This window comes from Nuphar pumila, chromosome 5, assembly GCF_984573655.1.
Source record: "Nuphar pumila chromosome 5, dmNupPumi1.hap1.1, whole genome shotgun sequence".
NCBI lineage: Eukaryota > Viridiplantae > Streptophyta > Magnoliopsida > Nymphaeales > Nymphaeaceae > Nuphar > Nuphar pumila.
In genome coordinates this window covers 12768766-12787300 of record NC_143253.1, presented here as the reverse complement: position 1 = coordinate 12787300, position 18535 = coordinate 12768766, and the positions used below count along the sequence as shown (strand labels likewise).

Genomic DNA, 18535 nt, shown 5'->3' with positions numbered 1-18535 from the left:
TTTTTGCATCGAAAACACATGATCCAGGTGTGGATTCATAGTAAATCGACCATGCCCAATACATTTATGGGGTCGGACAGCAAAAAAAGCACCAGAAAACACATTTAGAATATTTCATTTAGCATGGATGTATTACCCTATATATATATATATATATATATATATATATATATATATATATATATATATATAGAGAGAGAGAGAGAGAGAGAGATCAGTTTTTCCATTGTCTCATACAAAAATATAAACATGAAAAATAACATAAACCAAGAAGAAAGGTGAGAAAGAATCTCATAGCATTATAATTTTCTTACCAGATTGCCAGAACAAAAAAGGTGACACTACAATAAATTTTCTCAATGTGAGGCAATATGAACATTACAACTTACAAGGGTTGATCTAAATACCTTTCAATATTCCAAAAAATTAGATTGCTGTTATGAAGTCCTAGGGAATCCAGATGAAGTATAATTGGCCCATGTTCATCCTCCTTTGCTGGGATGCAGATAATCACCAAACTCCAGTGCTCGCTGATCCCATTTAACAAATCATGTAAAACATAAAGTACTAAAGTAAACAATTACTGCAAAAACTTAAAAAAGAATCTACAACCCATTATAATACAACAAAGGTATCCAACAGCCTTAGAAATTAAAAAAGAAAAAGGAGAATCCTACCCATATCATACTGACATAACTGTGGCATACAGAATAGAAATGGTATTCATGCCATGACGTACATTTGTCTGAATTTATCTATTCAGCATATAGCATGTAGCTGTATTGGTTTTCCTCATTAACATTTTGAGCATAACAAGTAAAGATAAAAGAAGACAACTGAAAGCACCTCAACACAGTGAGGGCAAGAGAGTGCTGTAAAACACTCAGATAAAGTTAACAATCATATTTGTTAAGATTAATGTAATATATGTATATATATACACATATATATTGTTTAATATATATAATATATATTGTAATATAATATATACATATATAATATAATGATATATATTATATATATATATATATATATTTTAATATATATATGTATATATGGGAGAAGTCAAACTAGTTTTGACTTACTCCCAACCTGTGTCACAGGGATTCGGCTAGCAGGGTGCCGCACCCGCGTCGACGCGACTCGACGCGGGTGCGGGTTCGGGTGCGGCACCGGGTGCGGTCAACCCGACCCTGGGTGCGTTGACCGCACCCAGGATCATTTAGGTCCATTTGTTTTTTGGATTTTTTTTTTTAAAAAAAATTGCCCTGTGAAATGGGCTGCGAATTTGAATTTTAAAAAAAAAAAAATCTGCTGTCAGGGCTGACAGACAGCTGCTGTCTGTCAGCAGCTGACAGCAGAAAAACCTGTGGGGAAACCCCGACCCCCTTATATATATATATATATATATATATATATATATATATATATATATATATATATACATTTTTGCCCCTGCCGCACCCCCGCACCCGGGTTTTTTGGAAGTGCCGAATCCCCGCACCCGCACCCATGTGACATAGCTCCCAACGGCTAGAACTCTAGCCGTTGGCAGCTCTCTCTCCCATTTGAAAGCTTATTCCCTCTTTTCTTCTTCTTTTTTCTTCTCTATAAATATGGGAGGGTGTGTGATTTTGTAATGTGAGAGACTTATAGGTAGTATTAGGGTTTTCATTATTTTTCGTTGAGTGTATTGTAGTGAGGCTTGAATGTAATTTTACTTTTGTATTTTTTTTAATGTCCATTATAAATAAAATTATCTTTTTACATTTTGATGTGTCTTTCAATTCTTAAGTTTTGTATAATGTTCTTGAGTCTTGGAGATCATCTTGGAGTGCATTGGAATCCGCACCATTTCATAACAGTATTCACCGTTCTTGACATATTTCTAATAAACAACCCTAACATTTTTATCTTTTTTTCTTGTTTGGGGGAAAGCACAAATTAATACGAGAGCGGAATAAAAAACCGGAAATTGAGGCTAGTGTTAAAATGTAGTGTATATGACATTTGTATATTGCACATATATATAGTTAACTGTGTATATAAACTGAAATACCCATCAGGGGTATTTCAGTCTTTTCAAGTTATAATAGGTGTCAGTCCAATAGAGACTGACGAGTTTCCTTTTTGTCTTTATTTTTATTTTTTTTATTTTTCTTTATTAAATGTTGTAACATGTGGTGTTGGGAGCTGGTCCAACTAGCTGTTGGACCAGCCCCAACCCAACAACTAGTTGGGTCATCCCCTTATGAATGGGAGTGCCTATATAAAAGCACTCCCACTCATGTATTTGTTATGGTTGTTTTCAAGCATTGTTGAATAAAAGCCTTGTGTGTTCTTGCTCTCTTTTGAGAAATTGTATGTTAGCCCTTAGTGGCTATTTGTATTTGGCTCATTAGAGGCTTTTGTACTTGTGTGTGCGCCTTTATAGCCACATTGTGGCATCATATTTGTGCACTTGTTGTTTCATTACATGGTATCAGAGCAATTGGTGCTCTTGGGCAAAAACTTAAATAGGAGATTTGTGGGATTGGTGGAGCGTTGGTTCCTTGCCTCAATAAGCGCAGCTTCAAACTTCAACATTTTCCCCTTGCTTTCTTCTCCTCATTCTTACCTTCATTATTTCCTCCACTATGGCCAATAGAGAAATTGTAACGAAAAACTACAATATGAAAGGCCAAGTGATGATGTCATGGTCTATGACAATAATGATTCCCCTACATGGTGCAATGTTGATTTGGAAATTGGAGCATCAAAGGATAAGGAGAGCCAAACTACTCTTCCCACGAAGGGAAAGAGGAAGAAGAGCATGGATTCCAAGGGGAAAGGGAAGAAAGTCATTAGGATTGAAGAAGAAGAAGAAGAAGAAGCTAGTTCTAAAGAAACTCAAGAAGAAGAGCAATATGTTGATGACTAAGAAGATTCTGGTGATAATGGACTTTCATCTTCATCATCTCATTCTCATGACTAGCTTTCTTCTTTTTCTTATCATATTTTGGGATATGTATTGACTATGTATTGCAGTCTTTGACTCCATGGACATGTATTAATTGTTTTGTTGGACTTAACTTTTTCTGTTTACTTAGGTAATGTGTAATTGTTGCTTTTCTTTTTTAATTAATCTGTCATTTGTGTTTGTGTATGGGGATGTGAGTGACATTGAATTGTTACGTGTGTGTGGATATGACATTGAGTATACATACACATTTTATTTGGAGGTCAATTAGTTATCTCTTATTTTAGATTTATCAATGGTGCATCGACAACGTGGAGATGATCTTGCATGGCACTAATGATCAAAATTTGTGATGTTTATTTTGTGATCATCATATTAGAGGTGGATTGCATATATTTGAATTCATATTGCAGGTCACAATGAATTTGTACATCTATGTCGTTCCCAAGATATTCGAGCCACCTTTCTTGTTGATGTTGTTGTTGAGCTTGAAGTCGTTGAAATTGTTCCTAATTCTGAGGATGATGATGATCCACCTCCACGATCATTGACTTTGAAACTCAATAGTAGACAACGCTATAAATATGAAGCAGTAGCAGCATGACATATGGATATCACACGACTTATTGTCCTGCTTTATGGCATGTGTAGTTTAGTTTTAGGGTCTTTATAATTTAGAGATAGGAGCTTACCATATGAGACATTAAATGTAAAGTTCTTTACTTTTTAGCTAAGTCACAGGGACTCGACAAAACAGGTGTCGCACCCGTGTCGACGCGACGCGGGTGCGGTCAACACGACCCTGGGTGCGGTCAACGCACCCAGGGTCATTTTTGTCCACTTTTTGGCATTAAAAAAAAAATCCTTGATGAAAAGAAGGATTAGGGCAAAAAAAATTTTTTGCCCCTAATCTCTCCTCTCCTCTCCCCCTGAGCTCGAGCTCTCTCCTACCGACGCCCCAGCTCCACCTCCCAGGCTCCTCCTCTCCTTTCGCAGGTACGTACCCTCTCTTGCTCTCTTGTTGGCTCAGCAGGGGAGGGGCCGAGCCCCCCCCCCCCCCTCTCACTCTCTTGTTGGGTCGGCAAGGGAGGGGTCGAGCACCCCCTTCCCTTCTCGCTCTCTTGTTGGGTCGACAGGGAAGGGGCCAAGCCCCCCTTGCTCCCTCTATTTTCGGCACAGGAGGGGTCGAGCCCCCCCTCTCGCTCTCTTTTTGGGTCGACAGGGGAGGGGCTGAGCCCCCCCTACTCCCTCTGTTTTCGACAGGGGAGGGCCCCCCCCTCTCTTGTTGGGTCGACAGGGGAGGGGTTGAGCACCCCCTGCTCCCTCTGTTTTCGGTAAGGAAGGGCCTGAGCCCTCCGTGTTTTTGGCAGGGGAGGGGTCGAGCCCCCCACCCTACTCCCTTTGATTTCAGGGGAGGGGTCGAGCCCCCCCTGTCACTCCCTTGTTGGGTTGGCAGGGGAGGGGCCGAGCCCCCCTCGCTCTCGCTCTCTTGTTGGGTCGGCAAGAGAGGGACTAAGCCCCCCCTGCTCCCTCTGTTTTCGGCGGAGGAGGGGCCGAGCCCCCCTCGCTCTCGCTCTCTTGTTGGGTCGACAGGGGAGGGGCTGAGCCCCCCCTTCTCCCTGTGTTTTCGACAGGGGGAGGGGGTCGAGTATAATTGATTTGAAAATTTGAATGTATTTTTTTTTGTTTTCAGGATAAAAATAACGGATAAAGGGAAAGGACTTGCATCATCATCATCCCAACATGTGAGTTCAGAAGCTAGTTTTGCTAATAGTTGCAGTGGGATTGATGATGTGGGGCCATTATGGGTACATGTAGATAAACTTGCAAAAACTGGAGAAGGAGGTGGTGGAAACAAGAGATTTCGATGCAAGATCTGCGAAAGAGATTTTGTTGGGTCTTACACAAGAGTGAAGACTCATTTGTTGAAGATACCAGAACATGGCATTTCAGCTTGCAGAAAAGTTGATGAGACAATGCGAAGACAATACAAGAAAATATAAGAAGAATATGAGAAGAGAAAGGCAATGGTCGATTCTTCTACAGTTAGTATGCCATTTACAAGCCATCAAGAAGATGCTGAAAAAAAAGAAAAGTCAATGTAGGAGGTAGAAGAACGATACAAGCAACATTCAATACATATGGAAGAGAAGAATTAGATAGAAAAGTTGGGAGGTATTTTTATTCTCGTTCACTCCCATTTAATGCGGCTAGAAATCGTTATTGGAAGGATTTAGTAACATCCTTGGCAAATTGTAATTTGAGTGGTTATGTACCTCCAAGTTCAGAAAAAATACGAACCACACTTCTTGCAGAAGAAAGGGCAAATGTGGAGAGGTTGCAGAAGATTAAAAAATATTCATGGGAGCAAAATAGAGTTTCTATTGTGTCTGATGGATGGACAGATATTCAAAGGCGTCCATTAATCAAATTCATTGTTTGTTCGCTTAGTGGCCAAATATTCTTGAAAGCAGTTGATGCACCTGGGGAATATAAAAATGCAGAGTATTTGAAGGGATTGTTTATAGAAGTGATAAAAGAAGTGAGTGATCAGAAAGCGGTACAAATCATTACAGACAACACTCAAGTTTGTAAAAGTGCAGCGTTGAGTTTGGAGAGTAAGTACCCTCATATTTTTTGGACTCCCTGTGTAGCACACAGCTTAAATCTAGCCTAAAGAGCATCTGCAACCCCCCCAAAAAAAGAAAATTCACAAGCATATGTTTTATGTTTATGGATTAAAGATTTAGAAAGAAATGTCAAAAGCATTAAGAATTTTGTTGTTAACCACCATCGTGCTAATGCTATATTTAATAGGCATTCTGATTTGAAATTTTTGAAGGTCGTTGAAACACGTTTTGCGTCCATCATTGTGATGATAAAGAGGATTAAAAGAGTGAAGAATGCTTTGATTAACATGGTGACTGATGAAAATTGGCCATTCTATCGTGCTGATGATGATATCAAGGCTCAAGAAATTAAAAAGTTCATTCTTGATGATGAGTTTTGGGACAGAGTGGTATACTTCCTTCAATTTACGCAACCTATTTGTGAATGTTAAGAGAAGTTGATAAGGATGAGCCCATGCTTCACAGAGTTTATGAAATGTAGGATAATATGATTGAAAAAATACAAGCTATAGTTTTCAAGCATGAAGAAAAAAATCCTGCATTGGATGATTTAGATTTTTTCAATCATATTCATTCAATTTTAGTCAGAAGATGGGATAAGAGCAACACTTCTTTGCATTGCATGGCACATTTTCTTAATCCAAAATATTATGCAAATAAGTGGCGGGCTGGTGGTATTGGTCGTGCCCCTCCAAATTTAGACCCAGAGCTATCAAGACAGAAATATGTGTATGACAAGACTTTTTCCAGAAGCATATCTTCTACATCAAGTCACACAAGAGTTTGAAAAATTTTCATCTTCGAGATTATATGGACCGGCATTATTCGCGAGAGAAGAAGATAATATAGATCCTATCACATGGTGGTCAACATTTGGATCAGAAACACCTCTTCTCCAACGTCTTGCATTAAGATTGCTATCGCAGCCTGCTAGTTCATCTTGTTGTGAAAGAAATTGGAGCACATATTCTCAAATCCACAACATGAAGAGAAACAAACCCACTAGCAAGCGTGCAGAGGATTTAGTATATGTTCATTCAAATCTTCGATTACTTTCGCGAAGTAATGATAAATACAGGTACTAATTTGCTCTCTTAGTTATTTGATTATTTCTTAGTTTTCATTTAAATATACGTGTATTGTATTTAGCATTTTCAAATTGGGTTTGTAACGCAGACAAGGAAGATCCAAATTTTGGGATGTAAACCCCGAAGAGTGTGACTTCGAGGGAAAACATGATTTCAACATAACAAACATGGATTTAGCTGAGCCCAGTATTCCTTCTAATGATGCATTTGATGATGAAGAAGAAAATTATTAACATCCATTACTTCATCAGGATATACTTTGGTATGTAATTTGATTGATATTTATGTCGATTTATGTAATTGCTTTACTTATTTGATTGATAATTTGATATTTAGGTTGATATATTGCATGCATGATAAATGATATTATGACAATGTTAACTGTTAAATGTTAAATTGTTAAAACTTCAAAATTATATATATATATATATATAAATTTTTTTTACATTTTTGCCCCTACCGCACCCCCGCACCCGGATTTTTTGGAAGTGTCGCATCCCCGCACCCATGTGACATAGCTTTTTAGCTTTCATGAACTCACTCTCTCAGCACTTTAGATATGACATGAACTATGAGCACTTGGATGTTATTTTAATATTTTTATGACTTGAGATTATGTTTAAATTATTTAGCTTTTGTTGATATTGGCAGTTGTTTGCATTGTTTATTCCCTTGCTCTTAATTTTTGGGCAGGTTTTGCAATATAACACGTTTACTATGCTTGACAATAGTGATATCTTATATTTTGTGAATTTGTTGTTGATTAATTTTATGTTGGATACATGTTTGTTATAGTTTTAGTACTTTATTTTAAGAATTTAGATTATGTTTAAATTATTTAGCTTTTGTTGATATTGGCAGTTGTTTGCTTTATTTATTCAATTGTTCTTAATTTTTGGGCAGGTTTTGTAATATAACAGGTTTACTATGCTTGACAAGTAGTGAAGCCTTATACTTTGTATATTTCCTTGTTGATTCATTTTACGTTGCATGCATGTTTGTTATTAATTTTGGTACTTTATTTGTAAATTTCTAATTTTTTATATTATTTAATTGAGGTACCAGCCATAGTCACAAATCTTGCTCTCGATATATTCTCGGCAAAGGAATATCATGGGATATTTCAAAAAACAAATTTTTCTATTGAAAATTTCAGGAAAATTTTGGCAAGTTAAAAACACGCAAATAATACCTAATATCATGAAACTACATTCGAGAAAAGGCATTTTAATGGACCATTGAAACATATACCTAACACCTAATATCATGAATGGAAGAAATAGTCCCACATTGAAGTGACTGGGAGAGGAAGGACCTCCTACATTCTATAAAAAGAGGGCTCCTCTTCGCAATGCATAGCGTATACAAGCCTTCAACAAGGCTGGACAGCATTTAATGCTGCTGTATAATGCTGCCAGGTCTGCAGCACTTATTGCCTGCAAGGAAAGTCTGCAACATTTAATGCATAGCATAGAGTGCTGGCATATTTTAAGAAAACGAGGAATCACACCATTTAAACCACGGCAGTATATTTCTCACATTTTTTAAAATATACGGGATAAAATCACAAGATTTTCAGCTTAGGAGATATATTGAATATCTCACAATGTTATCGGTAATATTTCGTTTTATGATTATCTCACATTCTTTTAGCAATAAATTCAAAAATTGCCAAATTTTGTGACTATGGTACCGACTAGTCCCGCCTAGTCTCCAACTACTCTTTTTAGGGCTCCACCAACTGAGTACTGACTACCGCATTTGGCTGCATAGTTCACAAATCCTAGTCAACCAAGTGAACTCTATTCAATTAAATTATCAAAGAACATCCTTGCAAATATGTACGGAAAACACGTTCTAAGATATGTTGTCTGATTATTGACTATTGATTCACAGTCACGTTTGGCTAGTTGATTTTTTTTCCAAATGTTCTCAGCTTCCAAATCAAAGAACCAGTAAATAAATAAGACTAGGCATAATCTTCAATCCAGCCACATGTACTTTTCAAGTTTCAATAAGGCATACACCATTAACAAGTTTATCAGTAATAACTGGTTTTTCAAAAGTATTGTAACAGTCACAGCAACCTTATCCTTTTAATAATTACAGTAGTACATAGAAAGGTATCATGAAGCTCTAAATGTTCCTAGACTTAGGAGGTATAACCAAATTGCATGTGTCTGCATAAGAATGAGTTCCTACATTGATTGAGTACTCTCCTAGAGCAAGATGCTGCAGGACATGACTGGTATGGCTAGGGGTGCACAAATTAGATGGACACTATGATTATTTGTTATGTTGTTACTTGTTATTTGTTTGTCATTAGTTGTTAATTTAATCGCTCATTTATCATTTTACATTCTTTATTTTAAGGTCTTTCTCATATTTTTTCATTTCCCTATTCTGTGTAATTTTTTATTTAAAAAGAATTAGTTATTTTTTTAAAAAATCCTGAGATTTTCCAGAGAAAAACCACTCACTGAAAAGAAAAAAATGTGACAAATTGCCTTGAATGATGCAGGTAACTATGCTTCATATACTCTGTTTTGGTTCTACTAATTCTTAAACCATTGTACTGCTCCAATGTTCTAGTATTGTTTGTGCATCTACTTTGTCATCTGCAAAGAGCATATGTTGAGGGACCTCTTCTTGGATAGATGTTAGTTCGCCTATAAGTATGACTGATACAAAAATGTGTATGCTTAAAATAGATCTTTGGTGTTCCCATATGTACATATATGTGTCTGTGCATGTAATTATATACATACAAACATATATATATATATATATATATATATATATATATATATATATATATATATATATATATATATATATATATATATATATATATATATATATATCTGTGTTTGTGTGTCTGTGTGTGTGTTTATATTATAAACATTTGGTACTACTGTATGCTTGCTTAATGCAAATGTTTTCAGATCCCTTCGTAGGTGGAGATCCTTAGTGTCAAACCATACAATCCATATCAATGAAATGGAATAGCATTCAAAGGAAAGAGAAATAAAAATGCAAACCTCCAGTAAAATGAACCCAGGATCGTAAGACAACTATAGCAAAGTGGAAAGACAAGCAATAGCGCTTCATATATCATCCAATGAAAATATTAATAAATAACAAAATTTATTGTGAGATATAAAATCTCTAAAAAAAGCAGAGAAACTGAGAAACGCACTCTGAATGTATTGGCAAAAATATGTACGACTTTTCAAATATATTGATCCCCTTCCACCACCTCCTAAGCTTCACAAATGAATCATCTTCATTTTTTCCCTGGAGTTACAGAAAAGGGTGAATTAACAGAACATATTATATCAAACTAAAAATGTATCTATATAGTTTTAATGACAAAAGTTTGAAAAGATGCAAAGAATGTCTTCTGACTGATGAGAAAACTCAAGGCCACAGAGACCTTGGACATGTAACTAGTGTAGCTTTAAAATCAATCTTATGGCTCGAACTTCAGACCAGTTACTTACTTTGTCACAAGGATAGGCTGCGGATACAGGGATAAGGCCATATTTATGAAGTCCAATATGACTAGCATATAAGAGGATTTGGAACAGGAGACAAATGGAGAATCCATGTGATCCGTGACACACGCCCTACACCAATTGACTTTTCCAGACGCCAAAATTCACACTTTAGATCTATGTCACAATGACATGCCATTTTGGGTGTGTATCCCTGGTGGCACTAGTGGACAAGCTAGGACATGTTGATTCGGGCACTGACAAGTACAGTTATTTTAATAATTTTAATAATATTTTAATACTTTCATTATTTTTTCAATAAAAATGTCCTCCAGTACAATATCAAAAAATAGTTTTTATTAATTAAAAATTAAAAACCCATGCCCTCCTGTCCTATTTTCCAAAAAACATTCGAACTTGCATCACGTGTCCTCATGTACATGAATCTATCTGACATAGCTTTAGATTAAGCCGTTAGGCTAATCACAGGAACCACCACGTCACAGTTACCTGAATGTTCCCTCAAAATAAAAAGGTTACATGCATGGCTTATCTTCATGAAATTTTGATTTCATCAGTTTAGCAAGTGTTATCAAAAGAGATAATCATATGAATAGAGTTTGACACTACATGTTAAGGTGTTAAAATCATCTATGCATATTATCTTAGCATCGAATGGAAAAGATGATTTTCAGTCCAAGTTTCAGATGAAGAAAATTGATCGCTATATCAGGATAGTTTTCATATTTTCCCTTTACAAGGCCTTTTATTGGCAAGCAAATATCATCTTTGTCACAAATAAGAATTTCCTGAAAGTTTTTTCCGTGCCTATATCAGTTGATGATGCTCCTACCAGCATAACTTGAAAAGGAGAGGCCTTTTGTTGGCAAGCAAATATCATCCTTGTCACAAATAAGAATTTCCTGAAAGTTTTTTCCATGCCTATATCAGTAGATGATGCTCCTACCAGCATAACTTGAAAAGGAGAGGCCTTTTATTGACAAGCAAATATCATATTTGTCACAAATAAGAAGAATTAACCCATCTTCTATGCATCAAGTGGTCAAATATTTTCTGATTCCAGAGAATCCTGTGCACTATTTTCCAAATATTTGCAAAAATAGGGTATCTGTAAAATATGAACACAATTTTCATGTGAAAATCAAAAAGCCTCAAGCAAGAGAATGTCTTGCCAAGAGCTTTTAATGTTTGATCACTATAAATATTAATAAAATCCTGACCAAGGAATTACCCTTGTACCCCATCCAAAGTTCAGTAAGTTGTTATTAGAGTGTTACAGGTCTTGTTGAAAAAGAGGAGATACATTATCAACAAAGTCAGCAGCCATACACTTTTCATGTCAATGTATCATATATGTCAAGGACAAGCTGATCACTATTTCTCAGGCTTAAGATGAATAAGAAAAATCAAATACCTATTAGAGTATTACAAAACATAGAAACATAATCAACTTACAAATGATCAAGGGAAAAAAACTGTATTAATTTTCCGTTAGACAATGAAACAACTTGAATTGCCTGCACGCATTTACTAAAGAACCTCAAAGGAACAAACCTTGTATGATAATGCTTCATCAAGCTTATTGTAGAAATATGTATTGAAAAATTGGTAATCACTTCGTGCCATTCCAGTTTGAGATTGCATCTTTTGAAGGTATCTAACTCAAGTTACCAAACAGAAAAAAAATCAAACAAGTTAATCAAAATTTTACGCTGTTACCAAATTCAGCACAATGGTCATTTAGAATTCCAAGACAGGAACCTAAAGAACATTCAACTGTAGTTTTCCAGTAAGCACATGTAATCCATAGAAAGCTCACGTTGGGAGGGAGGGAATAGGGAAAAAGGCTATAATAATTCAAACGAAACATGGAAAAAGTACAAAGAAAGCTCAAATACACACACACACACGCGGTTTAATAGTTCAAATGCCACAACAAATAAGAAGATTACACCATAGTAAAGGAAAACACAACCTAAAAGTACACAAAAGACAGTCACCCACAATAATAGTCATCTATTTGCCTAGAAAGGTAAGTTTCTAAAGCAGTAAATAAGAGTACAAAACTTTACTCTACAAATAACATCAATTCTATTTTAAAAAAAAAAATTCAAGTCAAAATATGCTCCAAGTGAAGGAGTAATCAAATGCCCAAAGCATAAAAATAGTTCATGAAAGATCTTGATACACATAAATTACCAATATATTACAAAGTATAGAATACAAGCTTAATACCTCAGATATGAGTACTAATCACTATTTACACTAGATTATTAGAACCATTGTGCTTGAGAAATATTTGAATAAATTGAGCCCCTATAACAAAAAATCTGGTAAACAAAAAACAAAGCCTACAACAGTTTAGCAATATAAACAAGTGAGAATGCAATCTCAAAAGCTATAGATCAAGATGTACTTACTGAATATAGAAATTTATAATAGGTGAGGACAAATATGAACAAGGTGCAAGGCAATCCATATCAGAGTAACAAATTTCAACACATTCGGCATGATCCCTGCTGGTACATCAAGAAATAATGTTTGTGTTATCTATCACATTTTTCCTGAAAGCAATAAAGCAAATAGTAGCTGCAAATAATGGCCTGTAATGTAATAGCAAATCCATCAGAAACAAGTCGACACCTAGATGGGTAGTAGATCTTATCTTCAACCCTGCAAAATCACAATTGAAAGAAAAACTGATAGTTGCTAGATTGTGTGTTGTAGAAAAATTCAAATAGTGATAAAGTAGATTAAAAAGCACAAAATGAATTCCATGAGCTCATCACCATCGTTCCTTCCCAAGATCCACTCTGTTTGCAGGTTGGACATCATCTTCATCCAAGAGAATTACAGTTTCAACCTGTTTTGATTATACATAAGCATGCTAGCATATATAAGACATTAAAAATAGGTGATTACATAGTAGAACAGACCATACGTGTACAGAAAGAGTATTGAATCTATTGATATGCAAACTTATACAAATACTGCAGATTCCAAAAACAGAAAGATAAAATCAAAATCAATGGAAGAAATCACAGTATTAAAAGTTCAATTTGACCTAGCGCTCAGAGCTGTTGAATCAAAGTCCTAGACAGTACATGACTCTACAACACACCATAAAAGCAAGGGCTTTTTGAAATCTTTGCTCCATCCAGTCAAAGCTTTGACAAGTTGGATCAAAGTCTGAACCAAACCCATGTAAGCTTTGCCATCAAAAAGTGAAACTGATCATACCCAAGTCCAGACTGCATAGTAGCAAACAAATAAATTCAGGACTTCTATAGATTCATGAATTCAAAAGTAAAATGATTAAAGGGGAAAAAAAAGCTACTGGCCTAGATTCAATGAGGCCTCAGGAGAATTTTAAGACCGTGGTTGACTAAGTGACAAGTTGAATGGAGCATCATTATGTGCTGGCAGAACCTCAGCAGAAGTTGATAGAAAAGTACGGTATTTTCGGAACCATATTCTCCAAGTTTACACCCCTATCTATATGACATAGGCATGTCACTCAGCATATGCAACCCATGTCAACATGACACAACACAGGAGAGTCCACGATACCTCGTGGACAAGAAATTTGCTTCAGACACAACACTATGTCCCCAAATTCTTTTCATTTTAGACCTTTACTTTGTAATTACATGCATTTGTTTCCATTTAAAAATATGTTATTCATATGTATTTCAATGTTTTCGGTGGTTTGGACATATTCGGCGAAGGCCTAATGATGCTCCAGTTAGAAGGTTGGAGAAATGGGAAAATATATTAGTTAAAAGAGGTCGGGGTAGGCCTAGGAAGACTTGGATGGAGATGATAGGAAAGGATATGAATGCTTTGAACCTCACCGAGGACATGGCGTTGGATAGAAATGATTGGAGGAAAAGGATTCATGTGGAAGACCCAAAATGAATTTCTTTTTTGGTTCATATCGCTGACCCCAATTGTTTTGGGATGAAGGCGTAGTTGTTGTTGTTGTTGTTGTATATGTATTTCAATGTTTTCTAATCACAGCATTAAAGAATTTTTTTAAGAAGACATTTATAAAAATAAAGAATTTTGAAAGTAAATAATTATACATATATATGCAGACATGCAGGTTTAATCTAACCTCAAACCATTTATAATAAATTTAGAAGTTTTCAATTGATTGAATGACCAAATCCAATGTTGTAAGAATTGGTATCGAGCCTGAACCGATTTTCAAAACAATTCAGAAAATCAGCCAATTCAGACTCTGACCAAATTGAGCTGAAACAGCCAAATTTAACCATCAGATGACGTGTCAGTAAAAATATCAAAATAATATTAAAAAGATTAAAAAAAATTAAACCCTTTTAAAATATATTTAAAAAATAAGCCAAATCTGCTAATTCCTTATCGATTGTGGGCTGATACGATATGAATCAACCGATTCGCAATGATGCTGACAACATCACTCTCCAAAAAGCAACGGCATTTTATGTAAAACCCGAATTTTTTTTATTATAAAATAATTCAAATTATACAAATTGGGCCTAGATCCAAATTGCAGATCCAGGACCCATAAAGGGGTATTTATGCTTAAATATTTGCGTTATATTAAAATTATTGTTAATATTAGTAATAAAATAGAAATATATATATATATAGCGAATTCGAAGATCTACAGTTGGATCCACTTGGATCCAACTTGCGGATCCATATTGATGGGGGTTAAAATTTTATGAAATTCAAATTAAATAAAATTTTAATTTTTAAAACTTATCCGAGGATCCACAGTTGGATCCATTCGGATCCAACTTGTGGATCCATACAGATTGGGGCCGGGTTACGGGTCTCGGGTGTGAAAATCTATATAAAAAAGGATTTTGTGTATAAACACAATACTAGAAACACAAAGTGTGCACAAAAGCATAAAAGGAGAACTCTCACAAGTGCACAAAGGCACGGATACAAATGCACAAAGGCATAAAAGGAGAACTCTCACAAGTGCACAAAGGCACGGATACAAATGCACAAACGTAAAAAAATATCAACTTCAATATGTTGGGTCCCAAAAAAGGGCTTTACAAAAGTGTAAGTTACAAGGGGGTAACACCCCATATTTATAATACAAGGGAGAGAGGGAATGAGGGAGTGTTGGGCTCCCAACGGCTCTAAATAGAGCTGTTGGGAGTCCAACAGCTCTCTCTACTTTATGCTTTTTGACTTTGGTCAAAAAAGCATAAAGCCAAATAAGTCCAAAAACTAAACTAAAAAAGAAAAAGAAACCTAACCTAGTTAAATAAACTAACCTAATCCTAACTAAACTTAAAAGTAAACTAAAACTATGAGATTACATATTGAATTATGTTACATTATTTAACACCCCCCCTCAAACTTAGGGTGACATAACCGAAAGTTTGCCAAGAAGGAAGTTAAATCTTGGAGAGCACAACGCTTTGGTGAAGAAGTCTGCTAGTTGGTATTCTGATGTAACATATGGAAGGTCTATAGTTCTTCTTAAGTATTCTTCACGAACATAGTGGCAGTCCATCTCAATGTGCTTCGTGCGCTCATGAAATGTGTGCTTTTTGGCAATATAAATTGCACTTTTATTATCACAACATAGTTTTGTGGGCCCTTGAACTTGAATATTCATATCTTTCAGCAAGTTGCGAATCCAAACAATCTCCATGGTAGTAGATGCCATGACTCTATATTCGGCTTCTGTGGATAAAAATGAGACCTTATGTTGTTTCTTGCATCTCCAAGAAATTAAAGATTCTCCTAAAAAAATACAAAAACCAGTGGTGGAGTGACGGTTATTTGGGTCACCTCCCCAATCAGAGTCAGTATAAGCAATTAAATTCAATTCAGAAGAAGAAGATAGAAATACCCCATTGTTTACTGTACCCTTTATGTATCTGATGATGCGGAGAATGGCACTCATATGAACTGAAGTAGGTGCATGTTGAAACTGACTAGCAACATGTACAGCATGAGAAATATCAGACCTCGTAATGCTGAGATACGTTAAAGATCCAACCAGTTGCCGGTAAGGTGTGGGATCTTTTAGGAGAATCCCATCATCAATCTTCATCTTTGAACCTACTATTTCAGGAGTTTCACAGACCTTGTCATCTGTGATTCCTGATCTGTCAAGAATGTCACAAGCAAGTTTAGTTTGAGACAAAAAATAGCCGCTGTGAGAATAGGCAACCTCAATTCCCAAAAAATATGTCAGAAATCCTAAGTCTGACATTTCAAATCTTGAAGTCAGGATAGATTTAATGCTCTTGATTCCTTTGACATCATCACATGTTATTAACATATCATCAACATATAACAGTAATATAACAATCTCTGCATCAGATTTCTTAACAAACAATGCAGTGTCAGTATAGCATGAAGTAAAACCATTTTCAGTCATTACATTGTTAAACCTATCGTGCCAAGCCTTGTGAGCTTGTTTCAAGCCATAAAGAGCTTTAGGAAGATGAAGAACTTTATTTTTAGGAATTTTCATATCAGGTAGAGCATCCATGTAGACTTCTTCATTAAGATCACCATTTAGAAAGGCATTTTTGACATCCATTTGGTAAATATTTCATTTTCTAATGAAAGCAATGGTGATGAGACATCTGACAGTAACCATACGAGCTACTTGAGCAAATATCTTTTTATAGTCAATCCCGTATTCTTGACTATACCCTTTAGCTACAAGACGAGCTTTATACCTCTCAAGAGATCCATCACTCTTGGTTTTGACTTTGAACACCCATCAACATCCTATAGTTTTCTTTTTATGGGGAAGCGTTTGAAATTCCCAAGTGTTGGCTTTCCTAAGCGCTTTGAGTTCATTCTCCATGACTTCTCTCCATTCAATACATCGTTTAGCATCTTCAAAATTTTTCGGTTCAAAATATGAGTGAATGCACTTAAGCAAGCCCGATATTTAGGAGAGAAAGAATCAAAAGATACGAATCTAGAGGGAGTTCTTCTAGTTCTCTCGGTTCTTCTAGGGTTTGAATCATGTGGGGGATAGATTCGCTAGCTAAAGGGTATCTAGTTATATTTTCTTCTTGAGAGGTAGTAGGGTTAGAGTTATTGTTGATTTCAACCACTTCATTGTCACTGTTATATGTTGATTTATCATCACTAGAGATATCATCATCTTTAGATAAAAGATCAAAGAGAAAGGAATAGTCGGCATTTTCTAAATGAGATTCATTCTTTTCAAAACCACTATCATTTTTCAAAAATGTTACATTCCTTGAGACATATAACTTATCATTTTTAGTATCATAACATCGAAATCCTTTTTGGGTTTCAGAGTAGCCAAGAAAAGCACAAGAAATGGCTTTAGGTGAGTTTATCATTCTTATCTGTAAGGACAAAGCACTTACAACAAAAAACTCTCAATCTATTATAATCGGGTTCTTTTTCATATAGAGTTTCGAAAGGAGAGATTTTATCTAAATTTTTGGATGGAAGACGATTAATAAGATAAACTGAAGCAAGAGCTGCTTCGGCCTAAATTTTTTTTTGAATACTTTGGGAAATAAGAAGGGTTCTAGTGGTTTCAATGATATGCCTATGCTTCCTTTCGGCTAACCCATTTTGTTGTGGGGTCTTAGGACACGATCTTTGATAGACAATACCATAGTCTTCAAGATATTTTTTAAATTCATTGGAAAGATATTCGCCTCCGAAATCGGTCCTAAAAATCTTTAAATTACTATTAAATTGATTCTTAATTATCACATGATATGATTTAAAACATGAAAACACTTCGTGCTTATGTTTAAGAAAATATATCCAACAATATCGAGAAAAATCATCCACAAAAATCACATAATAGGCAAAGTCTCCCTTGGATATGACGGGTGTCGGTCCCCAAACATCCAACCAGATGACTAGCAACATGTACAGCATGAGAAATATCAGACCTCGTAATGCTGAGATACGTTAAAGATCCAACCAGTTGCCGGTAAGGTGTGGGATCTTTTAGGAGAAGCCCATCATCAATCTTCATCTTTGAACCTACTATTTTAGGAGTTTTACAGACCTTGTCATCTGTGATTCCTGATCTGTCAAGAATGTCACAAGCAAGTTTAGTTTGAGACAAAAAATAGCCGCTGTGAGAATAGGCAACCTCAATTCCCAAAAAATATGTCAGAAATCCTAAGTCTGACATTTCAAATCTTGAAGTCAGGATAGATTTAATGCTCTTGATTCCTTTGACATCATCACATGTTATTAACATATCATCAACATATAACAGTAATATAACAATCCCTGCATCAGATTTCTTAACAAACAATGCAGTGTCAGTATAGCATGAAGTAAAACCATTTTCAGTCATTACAT

The 18535-nt window shown here is 35.6% G+C and overlaps 1 protein-coding gene across 2 annotated transcripts in view; it reads right to left on the bottom strand.

Annotated features, from left to right (window-relative positions):
- The window catches only part of ULP1D (UB-like protease 1D), a 113019-nt gene that overhangs the window by 35489 nt on the left and 58995 nt on the right, over window positions 1-18535 (bottom strand). The window contains exons 6-11 of one of the 2 annotated variants that reach the window (XM_090005600.1): window positions 12985-13058; window positions 12839-12868; window positions 12616-12711; window positions 11750-11852; window positions 9877-9974; window positions 408-530 (exon numbers count right to left, since the gene is read on the bottom strand). In XM_090005600.1, the coding sequence (XP_089861726.1) occupies window positions 408-530; window positions 9877-9974; window positions 11750-11852; window positions 12616-12711; window positions 12839-12868; window positions 12985-13058 (524 nt within the window). The remainder of the gene's footprint in view (window positions 1-407; window positions 531-9876; window positions 9975-11749; window positions 11853-12615; window positions 12712-12838; window positions 12869-12984; window positions 13059-18535) is intronic. The other variant, XM_090005601.1, reaches the window with a different exon arrangement.